This window comes from Leuciscus leuciscus (genome assembly GCF_965113295.1).
Source record: "Leuciscus leuciscus genome assembly, chromosome: 2".
Lineage (NCBI taxonomy): Eukaryota > Metazoa > Chordata > Actinopteri > Cypriniformes > Leuciscidae > Leuciscus > Leuciscus leuciscus.
In genome coordinates, this window is record NC_138726.1 from 13348263 (window position 1) to 13375456 (window position 27194).

Sequence of the window (27194 nt, forward strand, 5' to 3'; positions counted from 1 at the left end):
AGCGCTTCTTATTACAAGTTTGGGAAGATGGATGATGCATGTTGCGTTCACAAATTCATGTTATAGCGACCCAAACTCAGAGCATCCTAAATCGCACTAAGCCATATTGCGATTTCAGTTTTATTTTGATTAGTCTAGTCATGCAGCCCAACTGTCAAGGTAAAAATGTTTTACTAAAATAAAGGACAATACACTACTTTTATGGTGGCGCTTCATGGTTTCAATCAACATCCGCTATTTTGTTCACCTGTCCAAAATGTTCGGCGAGAGCAAAGGATGCTGGGATCTTTTCCACTGTTTCCGTTTCTTCTGGTCCACCAAAATCAGTTCGATCATTATTCCATAGATGTGTTACTTGGCACAAGGACAAAGTTTTGCATAATTTATGCATGACTGTCATCAATTTTTGAAAAACGGCCCTGGCCATTTCAAATTTTAGCATAAACACGCATACACACACATCTCTCTAGAGATCCGACTGAGAGAAAAGTTGTTTATAAGTTTATGAGCATTTCTGCATGTCTTATTATGCATCTGCCGTGCGTGAGCGCGAACAGGATAGAGGGTTTATACGCTGTTGCCCGTCTCTCTTCTCACTCTGAAGGCGTGAGATTTACAATCTTCCCATAGATGAAAAGATGAAAATATTACTCAATAAAAAGCCCCTGTGAAAAGGGAGCCGCATTCAGCCACGGATCGCTTTGAATTTGAATGGAGGAGAAGTTATTCAGCAGAGGGCCGCATTCCCAACAGACCATCAAAGGACAGACGGAGAGAGCGAGAGAGAGAGAGGACAGATAAGAGAGAAAGAAATCGAATACGAGATATGGTGCTTTTCTGTTAGTGTGTGTTTGTGTTTGTTTGTGGATATATGCAGGTAAAATAACTCCTTCTGAAGTACGCCTCTCCTCCTTGTACTGTTATCTATCGCCTTTTCCGAGTCCTGCATCGTTCAAGACCAACTTTCAATTTCCATGACTTCCGGAATTTTTCACGGCACGATAACTCTGATTGGCTGTAATTTGACACGGACCAATCACAGATCTTCTCATATTGTATACCATGTCTAGACTGGAAGCAAATGGCATACAATGATGCAACAAATCCAGAGCAGTCCTATTGTAATCCATGTACTTGGCTTGTAAGTCGATGTCTTTGTTGATTTAAAGGGTCATGAAACCCTAAACCAAATTTTCTGAGATTTTAACAGAGGTATGTGTGTTGAACACCATTGAAGACAATGTTAGCATCTGTTAGATTTAATAGTAGGGGAAAAATGGTTACATTTTTCGGGTTAAATCATCTTCCGGGTTTACAATCTTCATCGTGTCCACATCACAGGCTGTGACGTGGCAGAGCACTATAGTACTTTGATGACTCATTGGGGTCTCATTATTATTCATGTGACTGAGTTTTCTTATCCAATGAGAAGACACTTGCTCTTAATTATTCATTACACCACGTGGAACTTTCCAATGACAGACATGTCAAACTGTGATATCGCGTAGTAGATGAGAGAGGCAATGATGGGAAACGCATTTGTTTTCGTGGTGCAAAAGTTCCAGTGCATCTTTCCCCGCGATGCTGCCAGGGCTAGACTCTGGCTGCGGGCGGTTGATTGGCCATCAACCACGGACACATCTAAACTATGTGTGTGTAGCAACCATTCAACTGGAGAATGGTGGACTTCGGCCTTGTACACCAATGCAGGTTGCGTCTTGTGAGTGATGCGGCTCCGAGGACTTTTCTATCGCTTCAGAGGTGTGTGTGTGTGTGTGTCTAAAATGTAACCCTGATCGTTTTACTTGCCTTTCGTTAAATAATCACTCGTTATTAAAATTTTTATATTTCGATAATACCTCAATTGTATGGAACGTATGCTTAATTTTAGCAAATTTCTATGTCACTGTCCATCTTTATTATGTGGGTTTAGGGGGCGCTTAGATCTAGGCAATGTATTTTTTTAAGCGGAAAATGTATTTTCAAATATATGGATTTATAGTGTGTATATGTTTTAAATACAATTATAATTACTGTAAGCTAATATATGTAGCAGGGCATTCAGTTACTTTTGAAAGGACAAAAATAAGGTGTCAGTGTATTTCATTAGACTTTAACTTTGCCAGCTATAAAAAAATAAATAATAATCTAGCATTTCCTCACGTTTTACCACTGATTTTTAGTGACAGTCGATATGCATGGGCCACTGGCGATGACAGTGCCATACCACACCCACTCCCCTCCCTTCTTCTCACAGCCATCCACGCCCATTTAAGTTGTGTTTTTCAAAAAGATTGTGAGCTAGACTTGAGCTGAAAGAGGGGGGTTTCATGACCCTTTAAAATGGGAACGATCAGTGTCCTTTTTTTAGTAAAAGTACTTTCTCTTATTCCAATTTAATATGTTGTCAACTAGTGGTTCTGTGGCTATATCGAATTATAAATGTTTTGGTTTTCAACAAAAATATGAAGCAGCACAACTGTTTTCAACATTGATATTAATAAGAAATGTTTCTTGAGCAGCAAATCAGCATGATTTCTGAAGGATCACTTGACAATTCTTCTCAGAATTGCGAGTTTAAATCTCACAATTTTGAGAAAACAAAGTTTGCAATAATCGCAAGATATAATAAAAAAAGGAAAAGTCTAAATTGCGAGTTCTCACTCTGTCACATTCTTTCAATTGTGATTTTTTTTATCTCACAATTGTGACTTTTTTCTCAGAATTGTGAGATATAAACTTGCAATTGCGAGGGAAAAAGTCTGAATTGTGAGAGTTGCAATTACCTTTTTTTTATTATTTATTATTCTGAATAATATATATATATTTTTTAATTTATTTATTTATTATATTATATGACAGAAACAAGCTTCCATAATTCTCTTACTTCAGTTGTTATTTGTAGATTATTGTAGAGTATTTCTCAGTTTAATGCGTGCTGCTTGGTTTTAAATGTGAAACACGTGATTTCTTTACTAAACAGAAATGTAAATGTTGCTAGTTAGTTTTGAGACTGTTTACTAAAAATGTTTCTTTTCATTATTAATTTGATGCATTTGCAATTAGAAAGCATCTCATTGACTCTTGAATATACAGAACAATAGACAATGCGTTCCTTCATTATGAATTTCACTCCCTCTCCATTCTCTCTCTCTGTCGCTGTGATTAATGGCTGTACTTTCTTCAGTCGTTGTCCACAGAATATTTTTCCCTCTAGATGGAATCACAATGGTTGAAAACCGTTGCACGGCAGCACAGTGAAAAACTAACTTCATGATCTCATCAGTTGGTGATTCAAAGAATTGACTGTATTGTTGCCTCATAATTCTGTGATTTTACAAAAAGCCGTGTTTGTTCGTGTTAAAACCCCAAACCAAATGCACAACACTCACTAATAATTTTATATATAAACAAAGATAATATGTTACTTAATAATGAGTTTATAGTCATGTGACTCAACAAGTAAAGTCATAACAATGAATAATTAAAGAAGACAACTAAGTTAAAATGCACGGCCCATTGTGGAAATTAACACATTCAATTACACTATTAGTGAATACTGTATGTTGTTAGGAATTAATACATGATGACACATTTAATTAATAGCAATTCATATAGTCCTTAATCTATTAATGAGATTGACTCTTTAGTAGTCGCTGATGCAGCAATCATTTATGAATTGTTTAGTTCTTCATGAGTCATACATTAACCCATAATTACGTGTGCATTAGTCTGTGTGTTATTAGTGAACCCAAATTGTAAAGTGTTAATTTGCATATTGATAAAACAACAAATACAGAAATAAATCTAAGCCCACGTTAAATCTAATATTTACCAAATGTACATTCTTAATATTTTGCTGGTCTTATTGCACACGATTCATCATTGCATGTTACAGTACAAAAATATGTTGTCTCGGTAATCTTTCATCAAAATATAATCACTTGCTCTCCCTCTGAAACAAATTTCCTTTCTGCGGACGTAGAGAAAGGTTAACCAGTGGCCAAATATCAATTTAAGCACTATTTTAGGCTACTGTTGTAAGTGCAATGCAGTGTTTCTGAAAACTTGCCGTGACATAATGGCAGTCTGGCATGAAATTTGTGAAATCAAGTCCCACCCTACATTTTCTTCTTGTTAATCATCCTGTTTAAGTGTGAAATGCATCATGATCTGGAAATAAAAATTAGTTTCAAATGCCGTTTCATGTTGACTTTAGTAAACAAACAAGCGCCTATTAATAGTTATGCTTAGTTAATTGCATTAGTTAAATTAGTTCATTCCAGTTGCTTTTTTTGGTCCGCATGAGGAAACAATCTTATAAATCATACAGAATGATCTTTTTGAAAATCTAAAATAGCAGAAAGTTTTCTGTGATGTGATGTGTAAGTTTAGGGTCAGGGTTAGTGTAAGGGGAGAGAATATACAGTTTGTACAGTATAAAAACCATTACGTCTATTGAATTTCCGCGTAAACATGGAAACCCAATCTGTGTGTGTGTGTGTGTGTCCTGGTAAACCCTGTTATGGGGACAAAATGCCCCCACAAAGATGGCAATATGCAATATCCTGGTCCTTGTGTGGAAAATATTTGATCCCCATGAGGAAACAAGCTTATAAATCATACAGAATGATCTTTTTTGAAAATGTAAAAATGCAGAACATTTTCTGTGATGGGTAGGTTTAGGGGGTTGAATATACAGTTTGCACATTATAAAAATAATACTGTGTATTGTCCCCACAAAACATGGAAACCCAACGTGTGTGTGTGTGTGTCTGAGTGTTTGTGTGAATATGATCTTAAAATAAGTGAGGTTTTAATGGTCTCCACAAGAAAGGTAATTCTGACAAATATAGATTCCTGTAATAACATTATCAAAAACAATCCAACTTCCAATTAGCATAGATGCTGTGAACACTCACACAGACCTGAGCGCGCGCGCGCGCGCACACACACACACACACACACACACACACACACACACACACACACACACACACACACACACACACACACACACACACACACACACACACACACACACACACACACACACACACACACACACAGAAAGAAAATCAAGCAAAAATAATCTGTTGTTGATACTCTAGCAACATGTTATAACAAAGACGAAATATGAGGCGAGTTTAGTTTTGATTCCTTTACAGGAGAAATTTGTTTTTTCTGCCTCTTACTTTGTGCATCCTACATGCGACCATACTCATACATTCATCTTTTTCTTTCTTTCTTTCTTTCTTTCTTTCTTTCTTTCTTTCTTTCTTTCTTTCTTTCTTTCTTTCTTTCTTTCTTTCTTTCTTTCTTTCTTTCTTTCTTTCTTTCTTTCTTTCTTTCTAGAAATGTTGTTTTATTAGAAATTCTGGTAACTCTTTAGAATACTTTTCCATCATTAATGAATAACTACACAGGGACAAATGAGTAACGCATTATTAACACTCTAGTAACTACCATTTACTAACAAGAAACTCTGATTAATGAATTAGTAAGTGATAGCACTTAGTCGAATGTTCACTATTAGCTAATCAATAACTATTTTTTTTATACCTCCCAGGGGACTACTAAGAACAACTATTTACAGGTTCATAATTAACATGAATAATGCATAATGTATAATTAATTCTAAAGTGAAGGTCATGGTAACTCACTAGTAATGACTCAAGTATTACCAAATCCTTCTGGAGGAATAACTAATTATTTGTATCAGTATTCTAAAGTGAAAAGCATGATAACTCCCTAGTAATTACTGAAAATATTGTTGTGGACATTAATTCATTAATGACAAAACAGTATTCTAAAGTGTTACTAAAATTCTTGATTTCTTGATCAGTCAAGATTTTGTATTTCTACACTTTTATTTACTTCCACTTCAACTTAACTTGAGTTGAGCTGAACTCAACTTTTGTGCTGTGTCTGATTTGTTCTGTGTTGTAAATGATGTTGTACATGGGGCTAATTTTTGATGGTACTTGATATGTACAGCACCTACATTTTGTTTTTGTTTTTAATGGTGCTAAATAAATAATGTTGAGCTGAGTTGAATTGAGTTGAGTTTTAGATTTAATAATAATAACTAAACAATAATAGCACTGTCCAGATAACGCTAACTCACTGGTACAAATTCGTGCAATTTGTCTAAATCCCAGTGATGGGTAGGTTTAGGGGCGGTGTCAGGTGTAGGTCATTCATACGAATTGGGAAACTCGCAAAATATGTACGGTTTAGCGAAAATCTTACGGATTCGTACGAGTGAGGTCGCCTCATAAAATTCGTACGAATTGCCGTGAGATCGGTTTGGTCCAGAACACCATTTAAATAGCAATACACTATATTTTGATTTGAATGAATCTTCTTTAATGAATCTGCCTTAGTTGAAATCGAAAGGAAAACTGATTGATACACACACGCTCTGCACACACAATGGATTTTGTTGTTGTTTGATCTCTGTGCACACATTCGGACAAAAGACGCGTGCTGAGGGAACGAAAGACAAATCCATGCAGAGTTTTACAGTTCTACACACACACACTGTTGATCTGGGCACAGTTAATCTAGCTGCATTCCTCCCGCTGAGGGCACAATATGGTCCTCCACGTGGGACGTCTGATTGGCCACTGAGTCCTTCAATCACTGCCAGCATCCAATGGTGTGAGCTCTGATCATGTGATGCGGGATCAGCTGCTGTTCATTCTTCAACACACCTCTCTTCCTCCATCTGTTCATCTCGTCTCGGTGGCTGCATCCCAGAGCTCATTCTGTTGTTCGGTGCTTGTATGAATCATAGGGTGGAGAGTTTATTGCTCAATCTGTCCATCAGGACAAGGTGATATTGCTTTGGCCCCCCCGAGGACAAATCCGGTCCTAGAAAGATGTGTGTCGGGACGAAGGACACCAAATGTCCACCACTGCGAGGTTTAAATGTCAGGGTCAGCAGGTTACACAAAGGGATGTAACCCCTGGTGACCGTCCAAATGAACCAATTCACTAGAATGAATCCGAATTTCCATTGTCATTTGAGAGAGAATATTTAGGAAAGTATGTTTATTACATCTGTTTACTGAAAGCTGTGTGCACAACATGCAATATTAACCCTATAAAGCCTACTGTATGAAACTATGCTACTCTGGACTCGGCAAAGCGAAGATGTTCTTCGTGTCAGAAGTAGTGCGAGTGCTTGAAGTACATCAGAAATATAACTTTTGTTGGATTTTTAAGGTTCAATAAAATGTTATATTTTTACTGCATGTATTTTTCTGACTGCTATTTCATATGGCAGGCTTTACAGGGTTAAAACGTGACTCAGTGTTTGGTCTTTGGAAAAGTATCTTGTTACTGGAAAAGCGGTGGCTTTATGAAAATAGCTGAACTACTGTCATACTACAAAACATTTTCTTAAGTAGTTGTTAATGCATTCTATGGCTGGAGTATTCAACTGCGAATGGGCCAGATAACCAAAACAATCATGCAGGGGTGCATTTTTTTCTGAGTAATTATTCGATCTGAGCACTTTTTATTGCAAGTAACATGCTAACATGAAAAATAAAAATAAACACCTTTTATACTGTGATTAGGGTTATTAAAGTTTGGCAAGGTCCAGAAAAGGTCTGGCTGGAGAGCACAAACATGATGTCATGCCAAATAACATACAGGGTTTTAAAACTTGACTGTAATATAAAAACATAATGATCATTTTATCATTTTAGGGATGTTCCTACAAAGTAAGAAAACTGAGAAAGAACTACTAACATATTTGAGTATATCAAAAATCACGTCATCTAATACATAGTATAGTTTACAAGAGCAATAAATGGGTCTCTGAGGTCTCTTCTGCTCACCAAGGCATACAATATGTAAAATATGTATACTTTTCAAAGTAATTCTGTCAAATACTTTTTTACATTTTTATTCATCCAGCAACATCTAGATGGAAGCTGCACATTTGCCTTCAAAAACTGACCAGTTTGAAGCCATTTCCAAAGGCAGAATGTTACACAAACATTGGATTCAGCCCTGATGCCTTAACCTTCCCTGTAGACTGCCTGAGAAGTATGGCAGTTTTTTCACGTTTCGGACCCAGCCTGCAAGGGAACCGCATCCAAAACCAGACAAATTAACATCTCTGATTGCTGAGAACACACACTCACACACACACACGCTTGTACACACGCACAGGCTGAATGACTTTGGCCGCACCAATTAGCCACTGCACTGATATTTTCAGAATGTGTAATTATGGAATGGGACCCAGTTGACAGTGGACATTTTGGACACTCAAGACAAAAATTAACACAAATTAAGATATTTTTTTATTAAATCTGAGAGCTGTCTCACTCATTTATAGGCTGCAAGGGAATTGCATCTGCCGGCCCAGAAAAGTTAGTAAAGACATTGTTAAAATAGTCCAAGTGACTACAGTGGCTCAACCTTAAATTTATGAAGCGACTATAGAATACTTTTTGTCAGCAAAAAAAAATAAAAATGGGAAAGTGTGAAAGGTACGCCATTCATTTTGCGGCATTGGTAAGGCACTTTTACATTTTCTCGTTGGTTTCTCACGATTCAGACATCCAGGAAATGCACACTTTAGAACCATTTTAAACACTACACCGAGACCCATCTGAGTCATCTTTCTTAGTTCTCGGGCATGTGTCGAGGCGCTCTCGTGAACTCACGTCAGAGGCCCACATGGAAGAAAATGTGAATAAAGTCGTTATTTTTGTTTGTTTTTTTGCGCACAAAAAGTATTTGAAAAAAATTCAACTTGAATTGGACCATCGAAAATCAGAAGCAAAGACATTGGTTAATAAAGTGAGATGAAAAACATGAAAAATGAGTATACTGTATTTATGCGGATAAAACTGGGCATACTTTATATAAATCCATTCCAATTCATATAATCCAACTTTATATAAAGAGCTTCTGTATAAAGCACTGCTGTTTCATTCAGGAAATACAAATTTAGTTCATCTAGAGATCCAAAACTAATGAAAACTTGCCATTACTCAAGAATACAAAGTGGACACACACACACGCACACGCACACACACATATCAGATTTGCATTGTGTTCCCTCACTTTGCATGATTTTCCATTGTGGATAAAAAGTCAAAACAATTCCTCTAGACACACACTGCCATTCAAATCAGGGTTCACACACACACAATCACAGTAAGCTTTAATACATTGCTTGTGTTAGTCATATCATTGAAGAGGGGCTTAATACTTTGTGGACAGATTTGTACCTAGAAGTGAGATAAATCTGACAAAAACTCATCATTTGTAAAAATGGAGTGAAAATAAATTATAACATTTACAAAATGTAAAGGTTAGGTTATAGTATTTATAGTGTTGAACTTCAATCCAGAATGGCAGCACAGCGGAAAAGCTTTGTTTGAGCTGCGTCTTCTACTGTACAGGAGTGAATTTGCATTTCCTTCAGTCTGAGGATTATTAATTTCACTTTTGGTATGAAAAGGCCTTTAGCCTATATTTGCCAAATATATAACTTTTTTTTTGTTTTACAAAAAAACTGCAACGCAAAAGTATACTAACAAATTACTTTCCATAAAAAGTAACTTAAGTAATGCAATTTTTTACTTTTTTGTCAACTTTTAATTTTTTACTTTTTCTGCAGATGTTTTTGCACTTGCACAACACAATTCAGACCAAACCAAAAGTGTTTGGTTACCAACGATATTCAATTTTATTTTGCGTGTGTGCGTGCGTGCGTGCGTGTGTGTTGAGTAAGAAAGTCATAAGGATTAGTAAATGATGACAACTTTCATTTTTGTGTGAACAATCCCTTTAATGCTCAGGCTTACTGGTGTTCAAATCACCGCCCGACAGTGACGATATGTGCTAACCAACCTGCTTGAGGAGTAGCCTATCAATAATGTGCTGCCTTTGAAACACTGTAAGGATTGAGAGGTATTCAGGTTATTCATTGCGGTGGAAGCATTACATTCAACTCCCATCAGATAACGTTTGTGTCGCAGGATTGTGTTTCTCAGTGTGTGTTTGTGTGAGTGAAGATCATCCTAATGAAAGCTCTTGTCGCTCCACACGGCTCACTATAAGAGGAAACCAACACACACCCTGATCGTTATCATGATATGGACTCTGTCCTACATACACACAAACACACACATAGATGGTCAGATAACACACATTTAAAGATGTGTGGGTGAGAAAAAACTTCTCTTTGTGCCATTTATTGGAAATTTGATAATTTCCCAACCACACTACGAGAGCTCTGAGAATGAGTGTTATTTTGAGTGGTTGCATTTACAGTAGGCTTTTAACAAGCAGCTTACAGTCTGCTTCTGTTCAAGAACCACTTACTTTTCTGACATGACATGCTACTGCTTCCCAGACAACAAAGCATAAAGTGACCAAAAACATGTTACAGTATATACTAACATAGCTTTTATTTTAAAATGTTCAGTTTTCATTTAGTTTGTTCAGTAATTTTGTTATGTGAAAAATTCTGAAGTGCTTTTAAAGTATTAGTTAAGATAAAATATTGAAGTTCCAGTGGGGGTGTTGTGGGGATGGGGGACGTTGGTCTCCTTCGGTTGAAATCGTCCTGAGAATTAAACAATATAAAACAATTCATTAAAGCTATTAATTAAAGCTAAACAGAAATATTTAAAATATATAACAAGGTAGCTTGAACAGAGTCAGTTTATTATCTTGCGTGAACTTATACTCTATACTCTAAACATGTTGTTAACAAAAGTTGTTTTGTTGGCCTTTTTTAGATTCTCAAGTATTTGTCTAAAGCTTATCCAAATGTTGTCCCAACTTTCCAAATTGAGTTTTCGTTGAACAATGTTGTGCCAGTTCCCAGCATGCATTGCAGCTTGAATAAAATCATGCATTTCCTGGCTAAATTCATGCTGCAGCTGTTGTCACTGTTATTTAGCTGTCATATGGTTCAGAGTTAATATTTTTACTGAATTAACATTTGTTGATCACCACCATGTTTGAGATTTGTGTTGTGTTGAGGTATATGTGCATCTCACTGCAACTTTTGTATGCAGTTTATTTGCCTAGCAGGGGGAAATGTTTGCAAATACTGTTCGCATCATGTATATAGCTTTGAAAGTCAAACAGAATGAAAGAAGGGGAAAGAACAAGGATTGTAATCCCTTGCATTGCTAAATGCTAAACAATCTTTAGTTGCCTTGACAATCATTTTTAAGTTCAAACGTATTTAAGTTGACTTTAATAGTAAATTAGTTGAGTTAACAATCTATCACATTTAACTTTAAGTTGAATGTGATAGATTGCCTTTATTTTTTATTAAGTTAGGTCAACTTTTTCCCCCTTTTTTTTCTTTACAGTGAATTAGTAATTTAGTTGTGAGTGTGTGTTTAGCGCCTAATGGAGCTGTAGCGCGTGCCAAGAGGTCGTATTCACAGCAGTCGGTTCTCTCTCCAGAGTTTGTTTGCGTCTGTGAGTGTTAGAGCATATGTTAACACTGGCGAGTGTGTGACCTTAAAATGTTTCCTGTGGTAATTTTAATTTGAAAAAGATCCAAAACTAGTTTGAGCTAATGAGCGTATTTCTGGCCTGATACCTTCGCCAGATTTGCGTTGATCCTCAAAGGAAGGAAATTCCATTTGGTTAAACGTGGAGATTTTGTTTTGGAGAAAGAGAGAGAGAGAGAGAGTGAGAACGACTTAGTTTGGTAAAATTGCATGAAAGGTGTAACGGCATGTGATAATTTCTGAAAAATCTCACCCTCATTTATAGATGTAGAGAAACTTATTTCAGATCCCATAGCCACAGCTGACTATGTGCTGCCACTTGTTTGTGTGTGCATGAGTGTTTAAAACGTGTCATGTTTTTCACATACTCTATGTGACTTCACAACTCCCTCTGTCACATATGCACATGATAATGGTGTGCGTGTGTGTCTTTATTCAGACCTGTTTCTTTCTGGAAGTGCATGACAGTTGTGGTTGAGTCGGTGAGCAACAAGCCAAATGCACTCGCTGACGACAGGGAATCATGGTTCAAAAAAGCCCAGCGATTGCGCTGACTCTGGGGATTCAGCCCTCGCCTGCTCGCCTGCTCCCCTGCTTCTCCCAGGATGCCCTTCTCTGCTCTGATTGGCTGATTCCTCACATTCTGCACACATTACTGAGAAGATGCGCACACACAGCGACTTTTTTTTACACACACACACGCACACACACACACACACACACACACACACACACACACACACACACACACACACACACACACACACACACACACACACACACACACACACACACACACACACACACACACACACACACACACACACACACACACACACATAAAACAACCAGACAAGTTTATTCAGCGTCATGGGTGAAAGTGAAATCAGATATTCTAAAGGAACAGTTTGTTCCAAAAATGTTCAATTCTCATGTTGTTCCAAACACATATGATTTGGAAAACAGTGAACACAACATTTTGAATGTGTCATGCTACTGTTTCCCTGACAACAAAAGCATGAGTAAACCAAAAACGTGACAGTGTTATGAGGGTGAGTAAATTATTACTCACTTTTTATTTTTGTGGTGAACTCTTTCTGAAATGGAGGTTGTGATCGTCTTTTATTCGCTATTGTGATGTATATCAGAGTGAAACGGCTTCTAGAACAAGAACAAATGTAGAGCGGTACTTGATTTTGTTAATGAGAAATTGATTGGATGGTTGTAGTTTGCTATTGGTGGATCTCATGTGAGTGACAGGTTGCTCCGCCCTCACGCAAGTATACACATCATCAGAGAAGAGAAGAGATGTCGCTACAAGATAATGCACAGATAACAGATTTAAAAAAAATAAAATGATACACAGGTAATTCATTTATAATAATATTCCATCCATTTTGATTTTTAATGGCGACTTTAAACCAGTGTTATATACTTTTATATTATTTGTTATTACATTGAATTTCATTTTTCCTTTTAATTTTTAAAGAAATGAAAAGCTATACACTCCATCAGATAGGGTTAGAATAACTGTTACCAAACATATAACATGCTAGAAACAAGGGATGTCACAGTAGTCTCCAAAATTTTACGGTTCTCTGTACCAATTTCGGTCCCACAGCAAAATCTGTTGGAACTATTTTTCTATTTTATTTAACTATTTGAAAAAAAATATTAAATTAAATTCAATTACTTTATTATTTATGACGGTAATCATAAGTAAATAATACATATAAGCATTGAAGGCTACATGCTGTTTAAACGTAAATATTGCTTATAAAAAAAATCAAGTGAAAAATAAGCAACCTTCTATGCACACATTATTATTATGATTATTATTAGTAGTAGTAGTAGTATTTTTAATACATGGAGACATAGCTAAATCTACTGTACAGTAGCCTAATATAATTATTTCTGTCAATTTCTTCAAGTTAAACCGAACTTTTATTTTGACGGGTTGCCGTGAAGACCTTTGAGTTTCTGTGTGTGTATGAAATGACGATAGTTTTTCTCAAGTTAAACGGTAAAATGCTCATTAAGTGACTCTCAGAGCGTCTCTGGATATGAATTTCATCATGTCATCATATCGTGAGGCAGCAGAGACTGAAAACATTGTGAGCGTCACTCGTGCTTCAGTGTATGTGTGTGAGGTAAATGAAATCGCGCGTCTGTGCCATTCATTCACACAGAGACCAGCAGAACATGCAGGGTTAATATTTAAATAGTCTTTTTGCCGTTTAATATACACAGACACTATATATATCATGGTATATATCGGCTACGCCGATATGCGCTTAGATAAACACGGAGCGACTGAAAGCAGCTGCCTATTAGTAGGTACCTGTACTACAGAAATGCTGGTAACGTATCGTCACATTTTAAAAAGTTCAGTAACGTGACTGACTTGGTACCGAAGTACCGGTACTTTTGACAACACTACTAGAAACATAATAATCACTGAAATAATGATCCAGTATAGACTCTTAAGCATTTGCCTATTTAAGCAACCTTTTTTTTCTTTCTTTTTTTTTTAGCTGGGCAGTGTGTATTGGCAAGTAAGCTGAGCAGTCTTTCTGTGGGTCATATCTGTCATGGTAGTGTGTTGTCCAGTAGAAACTCTGTGCTCCAGTGTTTGGCGTTGCCCAGTCTGAAGTGCTTTGGAGATTTCAGGCCTGAAGAATCTGTAAACATCAGCACCTATTCATATCCAGTGCAGCGAGCCGAGCGCTCCGGCATTCCACAGGATCCTTTATCCGCCAGATCCCAAGAGCCACAAAAACAACGGGATTCCACAGGAAGGAAAGGAGTGAGTGAGAAACGGAGAGTGAGGTGTTGAAAAGCTTGTTTGTTACAAGGGGTTTAACTAACATTATGTGGTTCGCAATATACCTTCTCATGGCTTTGAATCTGTAAAAGGCTTGATGTTTGTGCTTTATATGGGTTATGCCTGTTATGATAATTATGGTGTTATTTCCTAATTAACACTAAAGCAATGCTGCAAAGCATCATGGGACCCCAAGTATCAGTTACCACATAGACATGTGGAGTTATTTATTCTTTTACTGCATGCAGGAGAATATTGCGCAGTTTTTTTTTTTCTTTTTTCTTTTGATGAGTGAAAATTTCCTTGTCAGGTGACCTTTGACCCTGGACATTCCATCACTGTCATCAGCCATCCGGAGAAATTGCTCCCTCTTCTTCAGGGAAAAACAGTCAAACACTGTGTTGTCGCAGATCAGATCACACTAACACATTAATACATTAACATACTATGTGCTGGTATCAGGGTATCAAACAATAATACTGTGGTAGTGGTACTATGATGTAACACTGAATTATTGCCATGTTCTTATGGCACTTTATTGTTTTAATGATTAACATAATGTATTGGTGTTTGTCCAAAATCAAACAATGACAGTACCATGATATATTATGGTACTTTTTACTTAGCAGCTACTTGATGGTGGTTTGATTTGAGATGTTTAAGCCTTGATGTGCTCACCATAATACATAACTGATAACCTGTAATGTTGAAGTGATAAATCAGCTGATGCTTGGCTAATTTGAATCAGTTGTTAATGGTAACTAAAGCTAAAAAAAAAAGTTATTACAAATTGTTAAATAAAACCAAAAATATTTATTAGATGGAAAACTTACAAATGATTTTGATTGTACGATTGGCTTTGGCCTATGAAGTGTTATTTGTTCCTTGTGTCAGTTGCAAAATCTGCTGACAGCCTTTCATTTTATTATAAAATATTTCTGTTTTCAAATTTGAGGGCAATGCTTAAATAAATTTGTATAAATATTATGTAAACAAAGTTTTCAGTGTATCTGTACCATTGAGAAATCCATGCTGGTTGACCACTAAAAAAAGTGTTGTCTTCTTTTTGTGTTCATAGGTGGTTTTATAGTTGTTGAACAAAAAGAACCACTCTGAATCTTGAGTGAACTACATCTCAAGCTGACCAATCTGCTGGAAGGGGAGGAGCCACACACAAACCTGCCAATCCAGAATGAGGGGTGGGGCCATGGGGGTTTTACAAGTGCTGTTATTGGCCACTCTGCTGGAGCCTGCAACTCTAGGTGAGTCTTATACTTCCACTGAAATATTAATAACTGATGTAGTCATTTTTTCTTTTTTTTAATGCATTTTTCTTTAAGATATAAACCAAGTTTAGAGATTTGTGCTTCATTAGATAACATAAAATATTTTTCTCATATTTGGATCGTTCAATCAAACTTGAAGGGTCATTAAAAAAAAAATCCCTTACGGACATCACTTTTGGCCATTACTATATATATATATATATATATATATATATATATATATATATATACTGTATATATATAGCTCACTAGTTTTTGGAATGGAGAAAAATTTGATTCAGCAAAACCAGTGTACCTCTTCCTTGAACAGAAAATGACCATAATGGGCGATTAGAGGTGCTGCCATCATTTTAGAGGATATTTGGCCACAGAAGGTCTTACAGAGAGTAACGTAATTATAGATTGGGGAAAAATAAAAGAGCACAGTAGAAGTAGGATTCAGGCAGTGGGAGAAAATTAGACATAAAGATGTCTAATAGCATGAGGTTGGTAATTATTTATTTACAATTTCTTTGAAGGTAACCATGCATTTCTGCTCGTCTAATTAGAAAAGCTAATGTTCTGCATTGTTCTGTTTTCCACTCAATACACAACAGTCTATGTACACAAACAACAGAAAAGCACACAAATTCCCCAATATGCTTTGACAAATAGACTTGCACAGGCCTAAAGCCTCAGAGCTTTTAAAAGCACACACTTCTCCACTGATTTTATAGTCTCTGACTCTGAATTGCTATAAAGAAAAAAGGAAACAGCACTCATGCATTAAAGGCAGCCATTCCTCTGAAGATACTGAATCTTTCTGCTGTAATTAAATTACCTGAAGGATTGGTTTTGTCCTTCATAGAGGAAAGAACAAATCACTATTCAAGCTTGAGATATTGTTGTCTACAAAAGTTATATTTTCATGTGAAATTTTAAGGACACTGTGTGTGTTCACATAGCAAGTGCCAAAAACCTTTGCCAAGTTTCGTACCATTCCAATTAAGTAAACATTTCTAAAAAATTAACACAAAATTAAAATCGACCCTATTTATTGTCTTACCACGTGTTTCTGGTTTTATAGGGTGAATGCGTCATCAGTGGATGTTATTTCAAAGAAAAATGCCTTTTGTAATGTCATCCATCCAAATAAGTTAAAATGTCTGTATACTGATAATCAAACTCGCTAAATCCCAGTGTTCACAGTTCATAATAAAAATTGTGTATGGATAATACCAATCAAAATGAGAATAATTACTGAATAATTATTAGATTTCTGAAGGACACTGAACACTGGAGTAATGATGCTGAAAATTCAGCTTTGCATCACAGGAATAAATTACCTTTGAACATATATTCACATAGAAAACAGTTATTTTAAATTGCAATAATATTTCATAATTTTACTGTTTTTACTGTATTTTTAATTGATTTTTTTTCCCCCAGTGCAGTCCATCATGTTGCTGAAAAGAGACTTATTTAAAAAGACATAAAACATCCTAAGTATTCCTATCTTCTGACCTGTAGTGTACATGTAAACATTAGCATCTAAATGAATTTAATTGTTGCATTGAAATGAAAGCAACAATATATAACATATGGTTTTATGGACAGTTTATGCGGTTTCATGAGGTTTACTTCTGAGACAGCTTTGACTTCAAGTCCATTCACGGATGCATACTTTGAAAAACCCACACATGCACAGTTGGGATTTTCAACGTACTCTGAATTTGGAATTTAGTATCCGTAATCTACTTTACGATATAGGAAACATAGGACCAGATTTACCAACAGCTTGCGCAAACCCTCTTTTGGCAAAAAAATAAAATAAAATACTGTCAGAATTCACAAAAGACACGCGAAAAAATTTGCACTGGAAAAGGTGTGGAAACAGTTATTATTGCGGCTGACATTATTGCATATGCATTTGAAGGAGTTTCACTTTCAGACGCAAAATTTATGGGAGGAGAGTATTTAAATGAATCGTGCAAGGTGATTTACTGAGGTTTGCGCAAGTCAATCTACTGGTATTTGCGCCATTATTTACCGCCAATAAAAGCATGTTTTACACCAGACGCTAATTTGCGCGCAGAACTTTCCACTCCCATCAGGGCTTATTTGGAATTGTATTCTCGTGCTAAATTGCCCTGTTTAGTAAATCTGGCCTATAGTATGTACATGGTGACTGTACCTGTTTCTACAGATGGTATATTTGATACTGAGTCACTGAAGTAAAATTTCAGCAGAGAAACTTGCAAATTAATCATATTCATTCTTCCTCACGTATCGCAGCTCAGCATATATTAGATGAGTCTCTAGCATGTGACAGTCCTCACACATGTGGATCTTAATCACAACAGATTAAAGTCAAGTTTGAGTTTACAAGAAAATAAAGACGTCACTTAATATCAAAGGCTAATCCCAGACAACCTAACATCTCTCTCAGTCTTTCACCTACTAACCTACTTTAAGCAGATCGCAAATCCTGTTTCACTGAAAAAAAAAGAAAAGATTTTCTTAATCCGTTTTTTGTCTTGTTTTTCTGTACAAATGTCTGCAGATTCCCTAAAGAGACATGGTGATGGGAAAAAATTATATGTCAATTTTGCGTTCTCTTTCAAATGTTTTACGTTCCCACAAGAAACGTTGCATTTGCTTGCAAAATGTTTGCATTCCCTGAGTAACTTTGCCTTCGCTCGCAAACCTTATAAGTTCTTTGCGAGCGAACGCAAAGTTTATTTGGGGAGCGCAAAGTTTTTGCGAGGGGATGCAAAGGTTTTGCGAGCGAATGCAAAAGCATTGAATTCCCCCTGCCATCTCATATTTTTTCCATCACCATGTCCCTTCAGGGAATCTGTTAATGTCAAAATATTCCTAAATCAAGATACATTTACTTGAGAAGCAAATTACATGACAAAGTTTTGTTTTCTGAATTTTTTTTCCTCAGAATTAAGTGACTTTATGCTTTAAACACACCTGTACGAGCTAGGCTGCTTTACGTAAAAACTATAAATAACGTAAAAATAAAAAAATTAAATGCCCATAATATTAAACTAGTTTGCAAAGAAACTGTTTACAAAGATTTATTTTATGTTTTATGTTTATACTATTTGTCAGCACACATTTACACACATTTATTTTTTCCTCGTGTTTTGTCATTTTCATTGCTAATTATGTTATTGATATTTTCACAAACTAGGTCAAAATTTTAATATTTTTGAAAGTAGTCTCTCATGCTCCAAATCATGCATATTAGAATGATTTCTAAAGGATCATGTGACCTGAAGACTGGAGTAAAGATGCTGAAAATTCAGCTTTGCATCACAGGAATAAATTATATTTGAAAATATAATAATATTTTACAATATTACTGTGTAATACTTTTTACTGTATTTTTGATCAAATAAATGCAACCTTGGTGAGCATAAGAGTGGGCATCTTTCAAAAATATAAAAAACAATTTTGATATTGTGTAACAAGTTTTGGTAATAAAATAACCCTTTTAACAGTACTTTTTACTTTTATAACAGTAAAAATCAAGTACTTTTGTGCTTCTACTCGAATAAAATTAAAATAGAATATAAAAAATTTAATAACTGGGCCAGACACACAGCTGTGTGAGAGGGAGTATGTTTTAAACTCATCAAATATCTCTACACACATTTAGAGTGTATTACATCTGGATGGAGGATATAATATGGATGATTTTGTTTTTAACTTCCAAACATTTCACACAGTGGAAATCAAGAGATCAAATGGTACTTCTTTTAGTTTTGTGTTTACGGCATTTTCACAGTAGATCAGTGTCAGTACTAAACACACAACTTTCACTGCAATAGCAGCATTCATACTGAAAATGTTTAAAGTGGTGCAAACACAGGATGACATGTTTAACTGGCAAAAACACCCATCTGACGCATATATACACTGACCGACAATTAAAAACAGTATGTGTAAGTCAGGTGGACTGTTGAGAACTCAAGAAGAAAAAAGGATCAAAATGCCCTTCCTTATTATGTCTGTGTATCTGTATGTTTGACACATACCTACACTCCCTCTCACATGCACATTGAATAAATAACCTGAGCTTCTTCATCTACGCCATGATGCAACCCTGAGGAAACTCTGTGCCGTCTGAAGCAGTGTGTTTTTGTGTGTCTGCGGTTTCCTCGTCTTTACTCCAGTTGCATTCTGATGTTCCGCCATACCAGAAAAACCTCCGTTGTGTGTCTTCGACTTTATAGCATTTTAATTTGGGTAATTTTCACTACACAACTCTCAGGAATACTTGACTGATTGTGTAATTGACTGCTGTTTCAGGCAACTGATTTACCGTACTGTGCAAAGTTTCACGTCAATTGTTTATTTTCTAGTAGGCATGTAATAAGCAAGTTAATGTACAATGAGTAAAATAATCCTTTACTTATTGCATTATAGTGTGTCTCAAAGATTGCTATACACTAAGGTTCAAAATATTTGGGGCAATGATGCATTAAATTGATCAAAAGATTTCTGTTTCAAATAAACGTAGTTCTTTTGAACTTTCTGTTCATCAAAGAATCCTAAGAAAGTCCCGGTTTCCATAAAAATATGAAGCAATACGACTGTTTTCAACATTGATAGTAATAATAAATGTTTCTTGAGCAGCAAATCAGCATATTAGAATGATTTCTGAAGGATCATGTGACACTGAAGACTGGAGTAATGATGCTGAAAATTCAGCTTTGATCACAGGAATAAATAAAAAAATTCAAAATATATTACAATAGAAAACAGTTACTTTAAATCAGCCCGTTCTCATCCCAAGGCGTCATATACTGACGCTTTTGACATTTCGTCTACATCCGACGCACATGGCACCCTTTAGTGTCAATATGAGACGCAGATAAATATGGTCCAGAAGGCGCCTTCTAGTGGTCTAACCCTAACCCTACCCCAGACCTAAACCTACCCATAATCTGCGTCTCATATTGACGCTAAAGGGTGCCATGTGCGTCGGATGTAGACGAAATGTCAAAAGCGTCAGTATATGACGACCTAGGATGAGAATGCGTTGTTTAAATTGTAATAATATTTAACAATTTTGCTGTTTTTACTGTATTTTTGATCATATAAATGCAGCCTTAGTGGGCATAAGAAACTTCTTATGAGGAATCTTGTTGAGCCCAAACTAAAGACTCAAATATTTTACGAATTTTATGAACAGCTTTTAAACACACTTTATCACCCAAAAAAAAAAATTATAAAAAAAAAAAAAAACTTGTTAAATGTAATTTTGTAATGATTTAAGGCATTTCTCCTTATATAGAACCGTTTTGACAGAAAGGGCTCTTTAAATTTGAGTCAAGAACCCGAGGGTTCTACATAGAACCCTTGAAGAAGTGTAGAAGGTTTTGGACTCCATTAACTTTCATTATATGACCAAAAACATTCTCCCTCATATGTAGTGCAGTGGTTTACTACATGCACATTAGCAGTGGTCTCCAGACGAAAGATCCATCTCGCACGAATATACCAAGAGAAATGATCAAGAATAGTTTTGTGTCAGTCAGGATATTTTTGACGTTCTTAATTTCTTTTTGTTCAGGGACAGTTGCTAATAGCATTCGGGCATGAGCTCGCTAAAAGTGTCTAATTAATTTCACTGAAGCTTTCTCCCACTTCTTCTGTTAATTAGTGCATTTTAAAGTTATTTTGACTGCAGGGATTTGTGGCTATAATAGCATTCGCTTAATAAGATTAACTGTTAGAAACAGAGTCTAACTGGCCGGGTACTTAAAACCGAGAACATTCTGTTCATCTGTAACTCGCAGGAGACTCGTTCGGCATGTAACCTGGAGACTCACTCGCCAGCTTGCACGCGCATGTGGGGAATATTGAGGATGTCAAGAGCTCATTTAGCCACATTTTCTTGTAAACTGCACGAGCAGCAGTTTCAGCATTAGAAAAGCCTCAGGAAAAAGGGAAACTTCTTGCTTTTGATCAGTTTGCTTGCTTTGATCGCTGGTGTTTAGATATGACCCAGCCGTGTAATTGGAATAAAGGTTTCCTAGCAAGCATCATAAATAAATGGGCTTTCAATAAACCAGACAGAGCATGCATTTTGGCTTGTCGTGATTTATTGATTAATCATCTGATCGTGGTTATTTGATCTAATCTCATATATTTGAGATAACCACAATAACTGTGCAGTTTAAATTTCAATCACATTTTGCCTTCCAAAATGTATGTGCTTAAAGAAATTCCATCAACTGCACAATATCTTGTTTTCTTTTCTGGTAGAAGCAGGGACGTAACAATCTGGCAGGGGATAAAGAATAAAAACAGTTATAAAGTACACAAAGATAGCCATAGGTCTTCCTTCATATACAAGGTCTATTTGTTTAATCAGACTGAGTTATATTATATTATATTATATTATATTATATTATATTATATTATATTATATTATATTATATTGTATTGTATTATATTATATTATATTATATTATGCTATATCATATTATATTAGGCTATATTATATTAATTATTATATATATACATATTATATTCTTTTATGCTACATTATATTATGAATATTTTAAATATTTTTTAAATACATTTTATTATATATAATTTTATTATATTATATATGATTCCAAGTGTCATGAACAAAACAGAATTAAATCGTTATTCACAACTATATATGGCAATTGATCATCAGCATAAAATTCATGATCGTGACAGGCCTATTTATATTTATTTCCTATAATAATATAGAGTTTGGCATTGAGGAGGGTCGCATGTGACCGAAACGTTTGCCTTTTTTTCTCAGTAAAAGCACTTTATTTTATCTCGCATTTATACCATTTCAGTCTTTCTTCTTAAAAATGTTACATTTGTTGCTTGTGAAAATTGTTTCCGCAGTTGATTTTTTTTATTTGTTTGTGCACATCTGAACAATGCATGCTGAAATCAGTCTTTTCCTGGATTGAGGAAGCTTGTCATTTAAAGTTGTTAAAAATGCAATCAAGCTACCCATTTAAAAGGACACTACAAGCTACGAACTACACGTTTTTAGCGTTAGTAGAAATGAAACTAGCTCATGTTAGTTTTCTGCTCGTGTAACATATTTTCATGCATTTGAATGTGAGTGTTTTGTTTGTTTTGTGCATCCTGCTCGGCGACTCTCATTTGGATCTTTGAATTTTAAGTAACTCCAGTCACAATGCGCCTGCACAAACTGTGAAAGCAGGACGTTTATTCAGCTTCCTGCGTGAATATGTGCGAACAGACACGTTTTGTGTAGAGAAGTGTGTGCGATTAAATTACACTTGAACCTTTATTTGCGTTTCAAAACTTTTTTTAGCACTTTAAATCTACTTTGGATGTGGGAAATATCAGCTTGTTTGTGTGACATCTCTATCACGTCTTTCTCATGGACACACACACTTAGGGTTGTCATACTTGTCAAGTGATTGCAGGAACGTTTTTCCTTATGCAAAGAAAAACGACAGCTGTCACACATTCACACAGACAATTTCCTTGTTTTTACATCTACTTCTGCCTATCATTTACTGGCACGGATCTGGGTGTCGTTTTCCCCAGAAATTTCTTTCAGTTGCAGTGGCTAAATGAAGCTGTGATTGTGTTAGCAGGCCGGCGGCTGCTTGTGTTTTAAACAACTTTATTAGTCTCTGAGATGCTGGATGGGTTACAAACACGCTGTCATGTTTGATTATATCATTGAGCTAATCAATATTCACCATATATCTGGATATTAGAGTCTCTGGAGAGATGCATTTTGAGTTTTCCATTGAATTATGTCCTCTGTGCATTATTTGTGCGTTATTTACATTCAAGTGTTCTGAATGGAAATGGCCATTTGAGTGTAATAGACAGAATGTGCCGCAAGAAAAAAGTGAATGATTTTGCTGTTAAAAACTAAAAGTAAGATTTTTTTATTATGTTATGATTAGTAGTTGATTAATAGTTTTGTAATGGTCGACGCTTATACCAGTGACGAAATGGCTAAGTGACTGATACAATGACAACATGACAATATATAACATATAATAATATGTAAGGAATAATTAACGGCGGGCTGTTGAATTATTAGAAAGTTAATGCACACCCGAGGTGGTAATGCTGATTCGACGCGAAGGGTGTGCAGTTTTTTTCAATAATTCAGTGGCCCAGAGTCAATTATTCAGATTTTGTATTTCAAGACATATGTCAGGTTTATGTCCTTAAATACTCTTGTGTGTAGGACTAATTTCAAACTGTGAAACATTTCAAGTGCTGATACTGGGGGAATATCGCAAGGCTGGAAAAGGACCAGAACCAGAAAGCTGTTGTGTGTGTATATATATATATATATATATATATTAGTCAAAATCTGGGTAATAATGGAACAACAGTTTTAAAAAGTGATTATACATCAGGATTTGCATGGGTTTAAATTAAATAATTTTGGTATATACTGTATGAGACAATCTTCTCAATTGTTTAAAACATTAAGGCAATTATACAAGTTTGATAAAATGTATCATTTTCCAGCGATGATAATTTTTTACATGATTTGTTACTTTTAATGATCCTTTAGCATATTATAACTCTTTTGTTATATGTGTAACGGAGGCCAGCTAGAAAGAGCTGTGCAGGTAAAACCTCACTCCCCTGATCTCAAGAGGCGCTATAGCGACTGACGTGAGAGGCTGCGGTCTTAAGCCTCCTTGTTAGAGCACCTACCTCCCATGCCGGAGACCCGAGTTCGAGGCAGCAGAGAGCGGGCCGAGTAGGACCTGGGGGGTTACATATAGGGTTGGGTACCGACCTACAATAAATGATTAATTCAAGAGCGTTGTGCACGTTAACTGCAACAATAGAGCCGCGAACTTTTGAAAATCCAGCCTTCAGTTGATCCTGATGAGCGCTCTTTGTCACAGTTGTAAACATGACAGCGTTCTTCTTCCACGAGAGGTTTCGTGTCACGACAATTAAGGTGATGCGTTCTAAAATAACCCTCACCTTGTGCAGGACCTGCAAAAAAGTCAGGAGAGGTGTTGTATTTTGCCAGAGAAGGCAAATGTGGTCATATTTTGCAAAATAATTGCTGAAATTTAAAGTTGGTTTGTAGCATATCAAGAATACAGACTACTTTGCTGTTATTAGTACTGTAACAGTGTTATTTGGTGTTAAATTATTGTAGTTGGGTTTGGTGGCTTAGGTTTTATTGTGAATTGTATTTACTTATATTTATATATTTAAATATACTTAAATTGTTTAATATATTGTTCAATTTTAAGAATTTATTACTTTATTTTTCAATGTCATTCACCATTGTTTTGTGGCTCTTTTTTTTAAAGTATCGGTTTAGGCACCATTTAGGCACCGGTACAGTTTTAAAAGTATCGATTTAGCACTGGTATCGTAAAAAAACAAAACAATACCCAACCCTAGTTACTTATGTGAGAAAGGCTAATACTGTTTAATTAAAGCTATATATTTCCCCCCCTGGAAAAGCACTAAAACATGTGAAACAGACATAGTGTGTAGAGTCTTGGCTGTGTATGTATGTGCATGTACCTGAATAGAATGGATACTATTTTGTTCACATGTGTGTGTTTGTGTTCAAATAATGTCTAACTGTTTGCATAGAAGTGTTCTATTGTGTAAGAGTTTGTTGATTTTTAAGGAGATGGAAATGTATATTATTTTAGCTGTATCTTCCAGTCTCAGTAAATATGTGCACTTGCGTGTGTTTTTTGTTTGCATGTGGGTAATGTGTGTATATGTGTTTGTGTGTGGGTAATATATATTTCCTTACACTCTTCTTCAGTAATGCCTCAGGCACCTAAACACAACTGTCAGTTTGACACTGTCACTGACACTGAGTTTGTCCTGCTCTTTTATCTTCTCAAACACACACACGCGCGCGTGCACACGGTTCTGTATTTAATAAAATCAACTCCAAAACGGCTGTGCTTTATGTGTTTATTATTAAACCATGAAACACACTATACACATATAACTTAGTCTGTGATTTAAGCTTCTGAGTCAAAACAGCCATTAAAAAATGACATTAAAAGCTGAAGAGACACATTAGGTTTCACAGACAAGGCTTAAGCTTAGTCCCAGTCAGACTCAAATTCATGTTTGAGCTGTCTTAACTGAAAGCAACTTTTATAAATATCTTAAAATATGTCAGTGCCATTGTTTTGTATCAAGATGCACACCATTAATGTTTTTTCTAAGGCATGTTTCTAAAAGCTACTTTAATGTCCTTATTGAACTAAGGCCTAATCCTGGCTTAATCTAAACCCTGTCTGTGAAACCAGGCCTACAATCATGAATGCTGCGATGAGGAATTTCACCTTTGGTACAGATTTCAGGTTCTTAGTTCAAAGCGTCCATAGATTTAAACATGTACTTTAAACTGCTTTTCACAGTAGTAATGTCCCTCATAAAACGACATAAAAGTCATTTTGTCTAATTTGTTTGCGTCAAATACATTTTTGAAATGCATATGGAGAAAATGAGGGGCAAAAATACTAGGCTGTTAAAAATATGGACTCTCATTGTTTCATCTTATTGGCTATTTATAAAAGAGAAAAAGAAATTAAGAGCCCTTCAGTGTGTCCCACCAAACTTCTGGGTTCAATAGGAAATTAATCAATCCTTGTAAAAAAAGAAGTACACTTTAGAGTACTTAATATGAAATATCCATCCGTCCGTCCGTCCGTCCGTCCGTCCATCCATCGAGAGAGATTTCATAATATATTATATTTCATAATATATATACACGTGTGTGTGTGTGCGTGCGTTTGTGTGTGCGTGAGTGTATTTGAGCACATGAAGAGAGTAAGACAAACTCAGTGTGTGTGACAGTGTCAAACTGACAGTTGTGTTTAGGCGCCTGAGGCATTACTGAAGAAGAGTGTAAGGAAATATATATTACCCACACACAAACACATATACACACATTACCCACATGCAAACAAAAAGTGCACATATTTACTAAGACTGGAAGATACAGCTAAAATAATATAGATACATTTCCATATATATATTTAATAATAATAATAATAATAATTATATATATATATATATATATATATATATATATATGTATGTATTAAAAGAATGCAAAAAAGTAATGTCATCAGACACTTAATTGAATGTTAATTGAAATATTGTAGTTGTAATTGCCACTGTGATTATCAAAATCGTAACTGAAAATATAACGGTTAGAAAAACTTTTTCACCACACTTGCTGAAAACACTCCTGTTTATATTATACTGTCTGCCAGTCCAGTTCTTACATGTGCACAATCACTACAATCAAGCTCACTTTTTATTTCAGAAGGGAAAACTGGACAGAAAACCTAAGCAATTTCACAAACACATAAACACACATATCTGTCAAACTAGAGGATGTTTGCTGAACTTATGCTTATAGGTAAGACACATGATGTTATAATGATGTTAGCAAGATTTACAACCATCCATGCACTCAATATTTGAATAATCTGCCATGCCTAATACATATTATCGTGACAAAAAAGGCTGCGGCTCAATATCTAATCACAGTTTTGCTGATGCCCTGCAAAATAA

General features: G+C 35.6%; 1 protein-coding gene across 11 annotated transcripts in view; it reads left to right on the forward strand.

The window, feature by feature from the left end:
- LOC309484925 (adhesion G protein-coupled receptor L3) overlaps nt 1-27194 on the forward strand; it is a 326392-nt gene that overhangs the window by 85440 nt on the left and 213758 nt on the right. For all 11 annotated transcript variants that reach the window (XM_082151409.1, XM_082151416.1, XM_082151415.1 and 8 more), the window contains one exon: nt 15410-15593. In XM_082151409.1, coding sequence (XP_082007535.1) covers nt 15524-15593 — 70 coding nt within the window. In that variant the 5' untranslated portion in view covers nt 15410-15523. The remainder of the gene's footprint in view (nt 1-15409; nt 15594-27194) is intronic.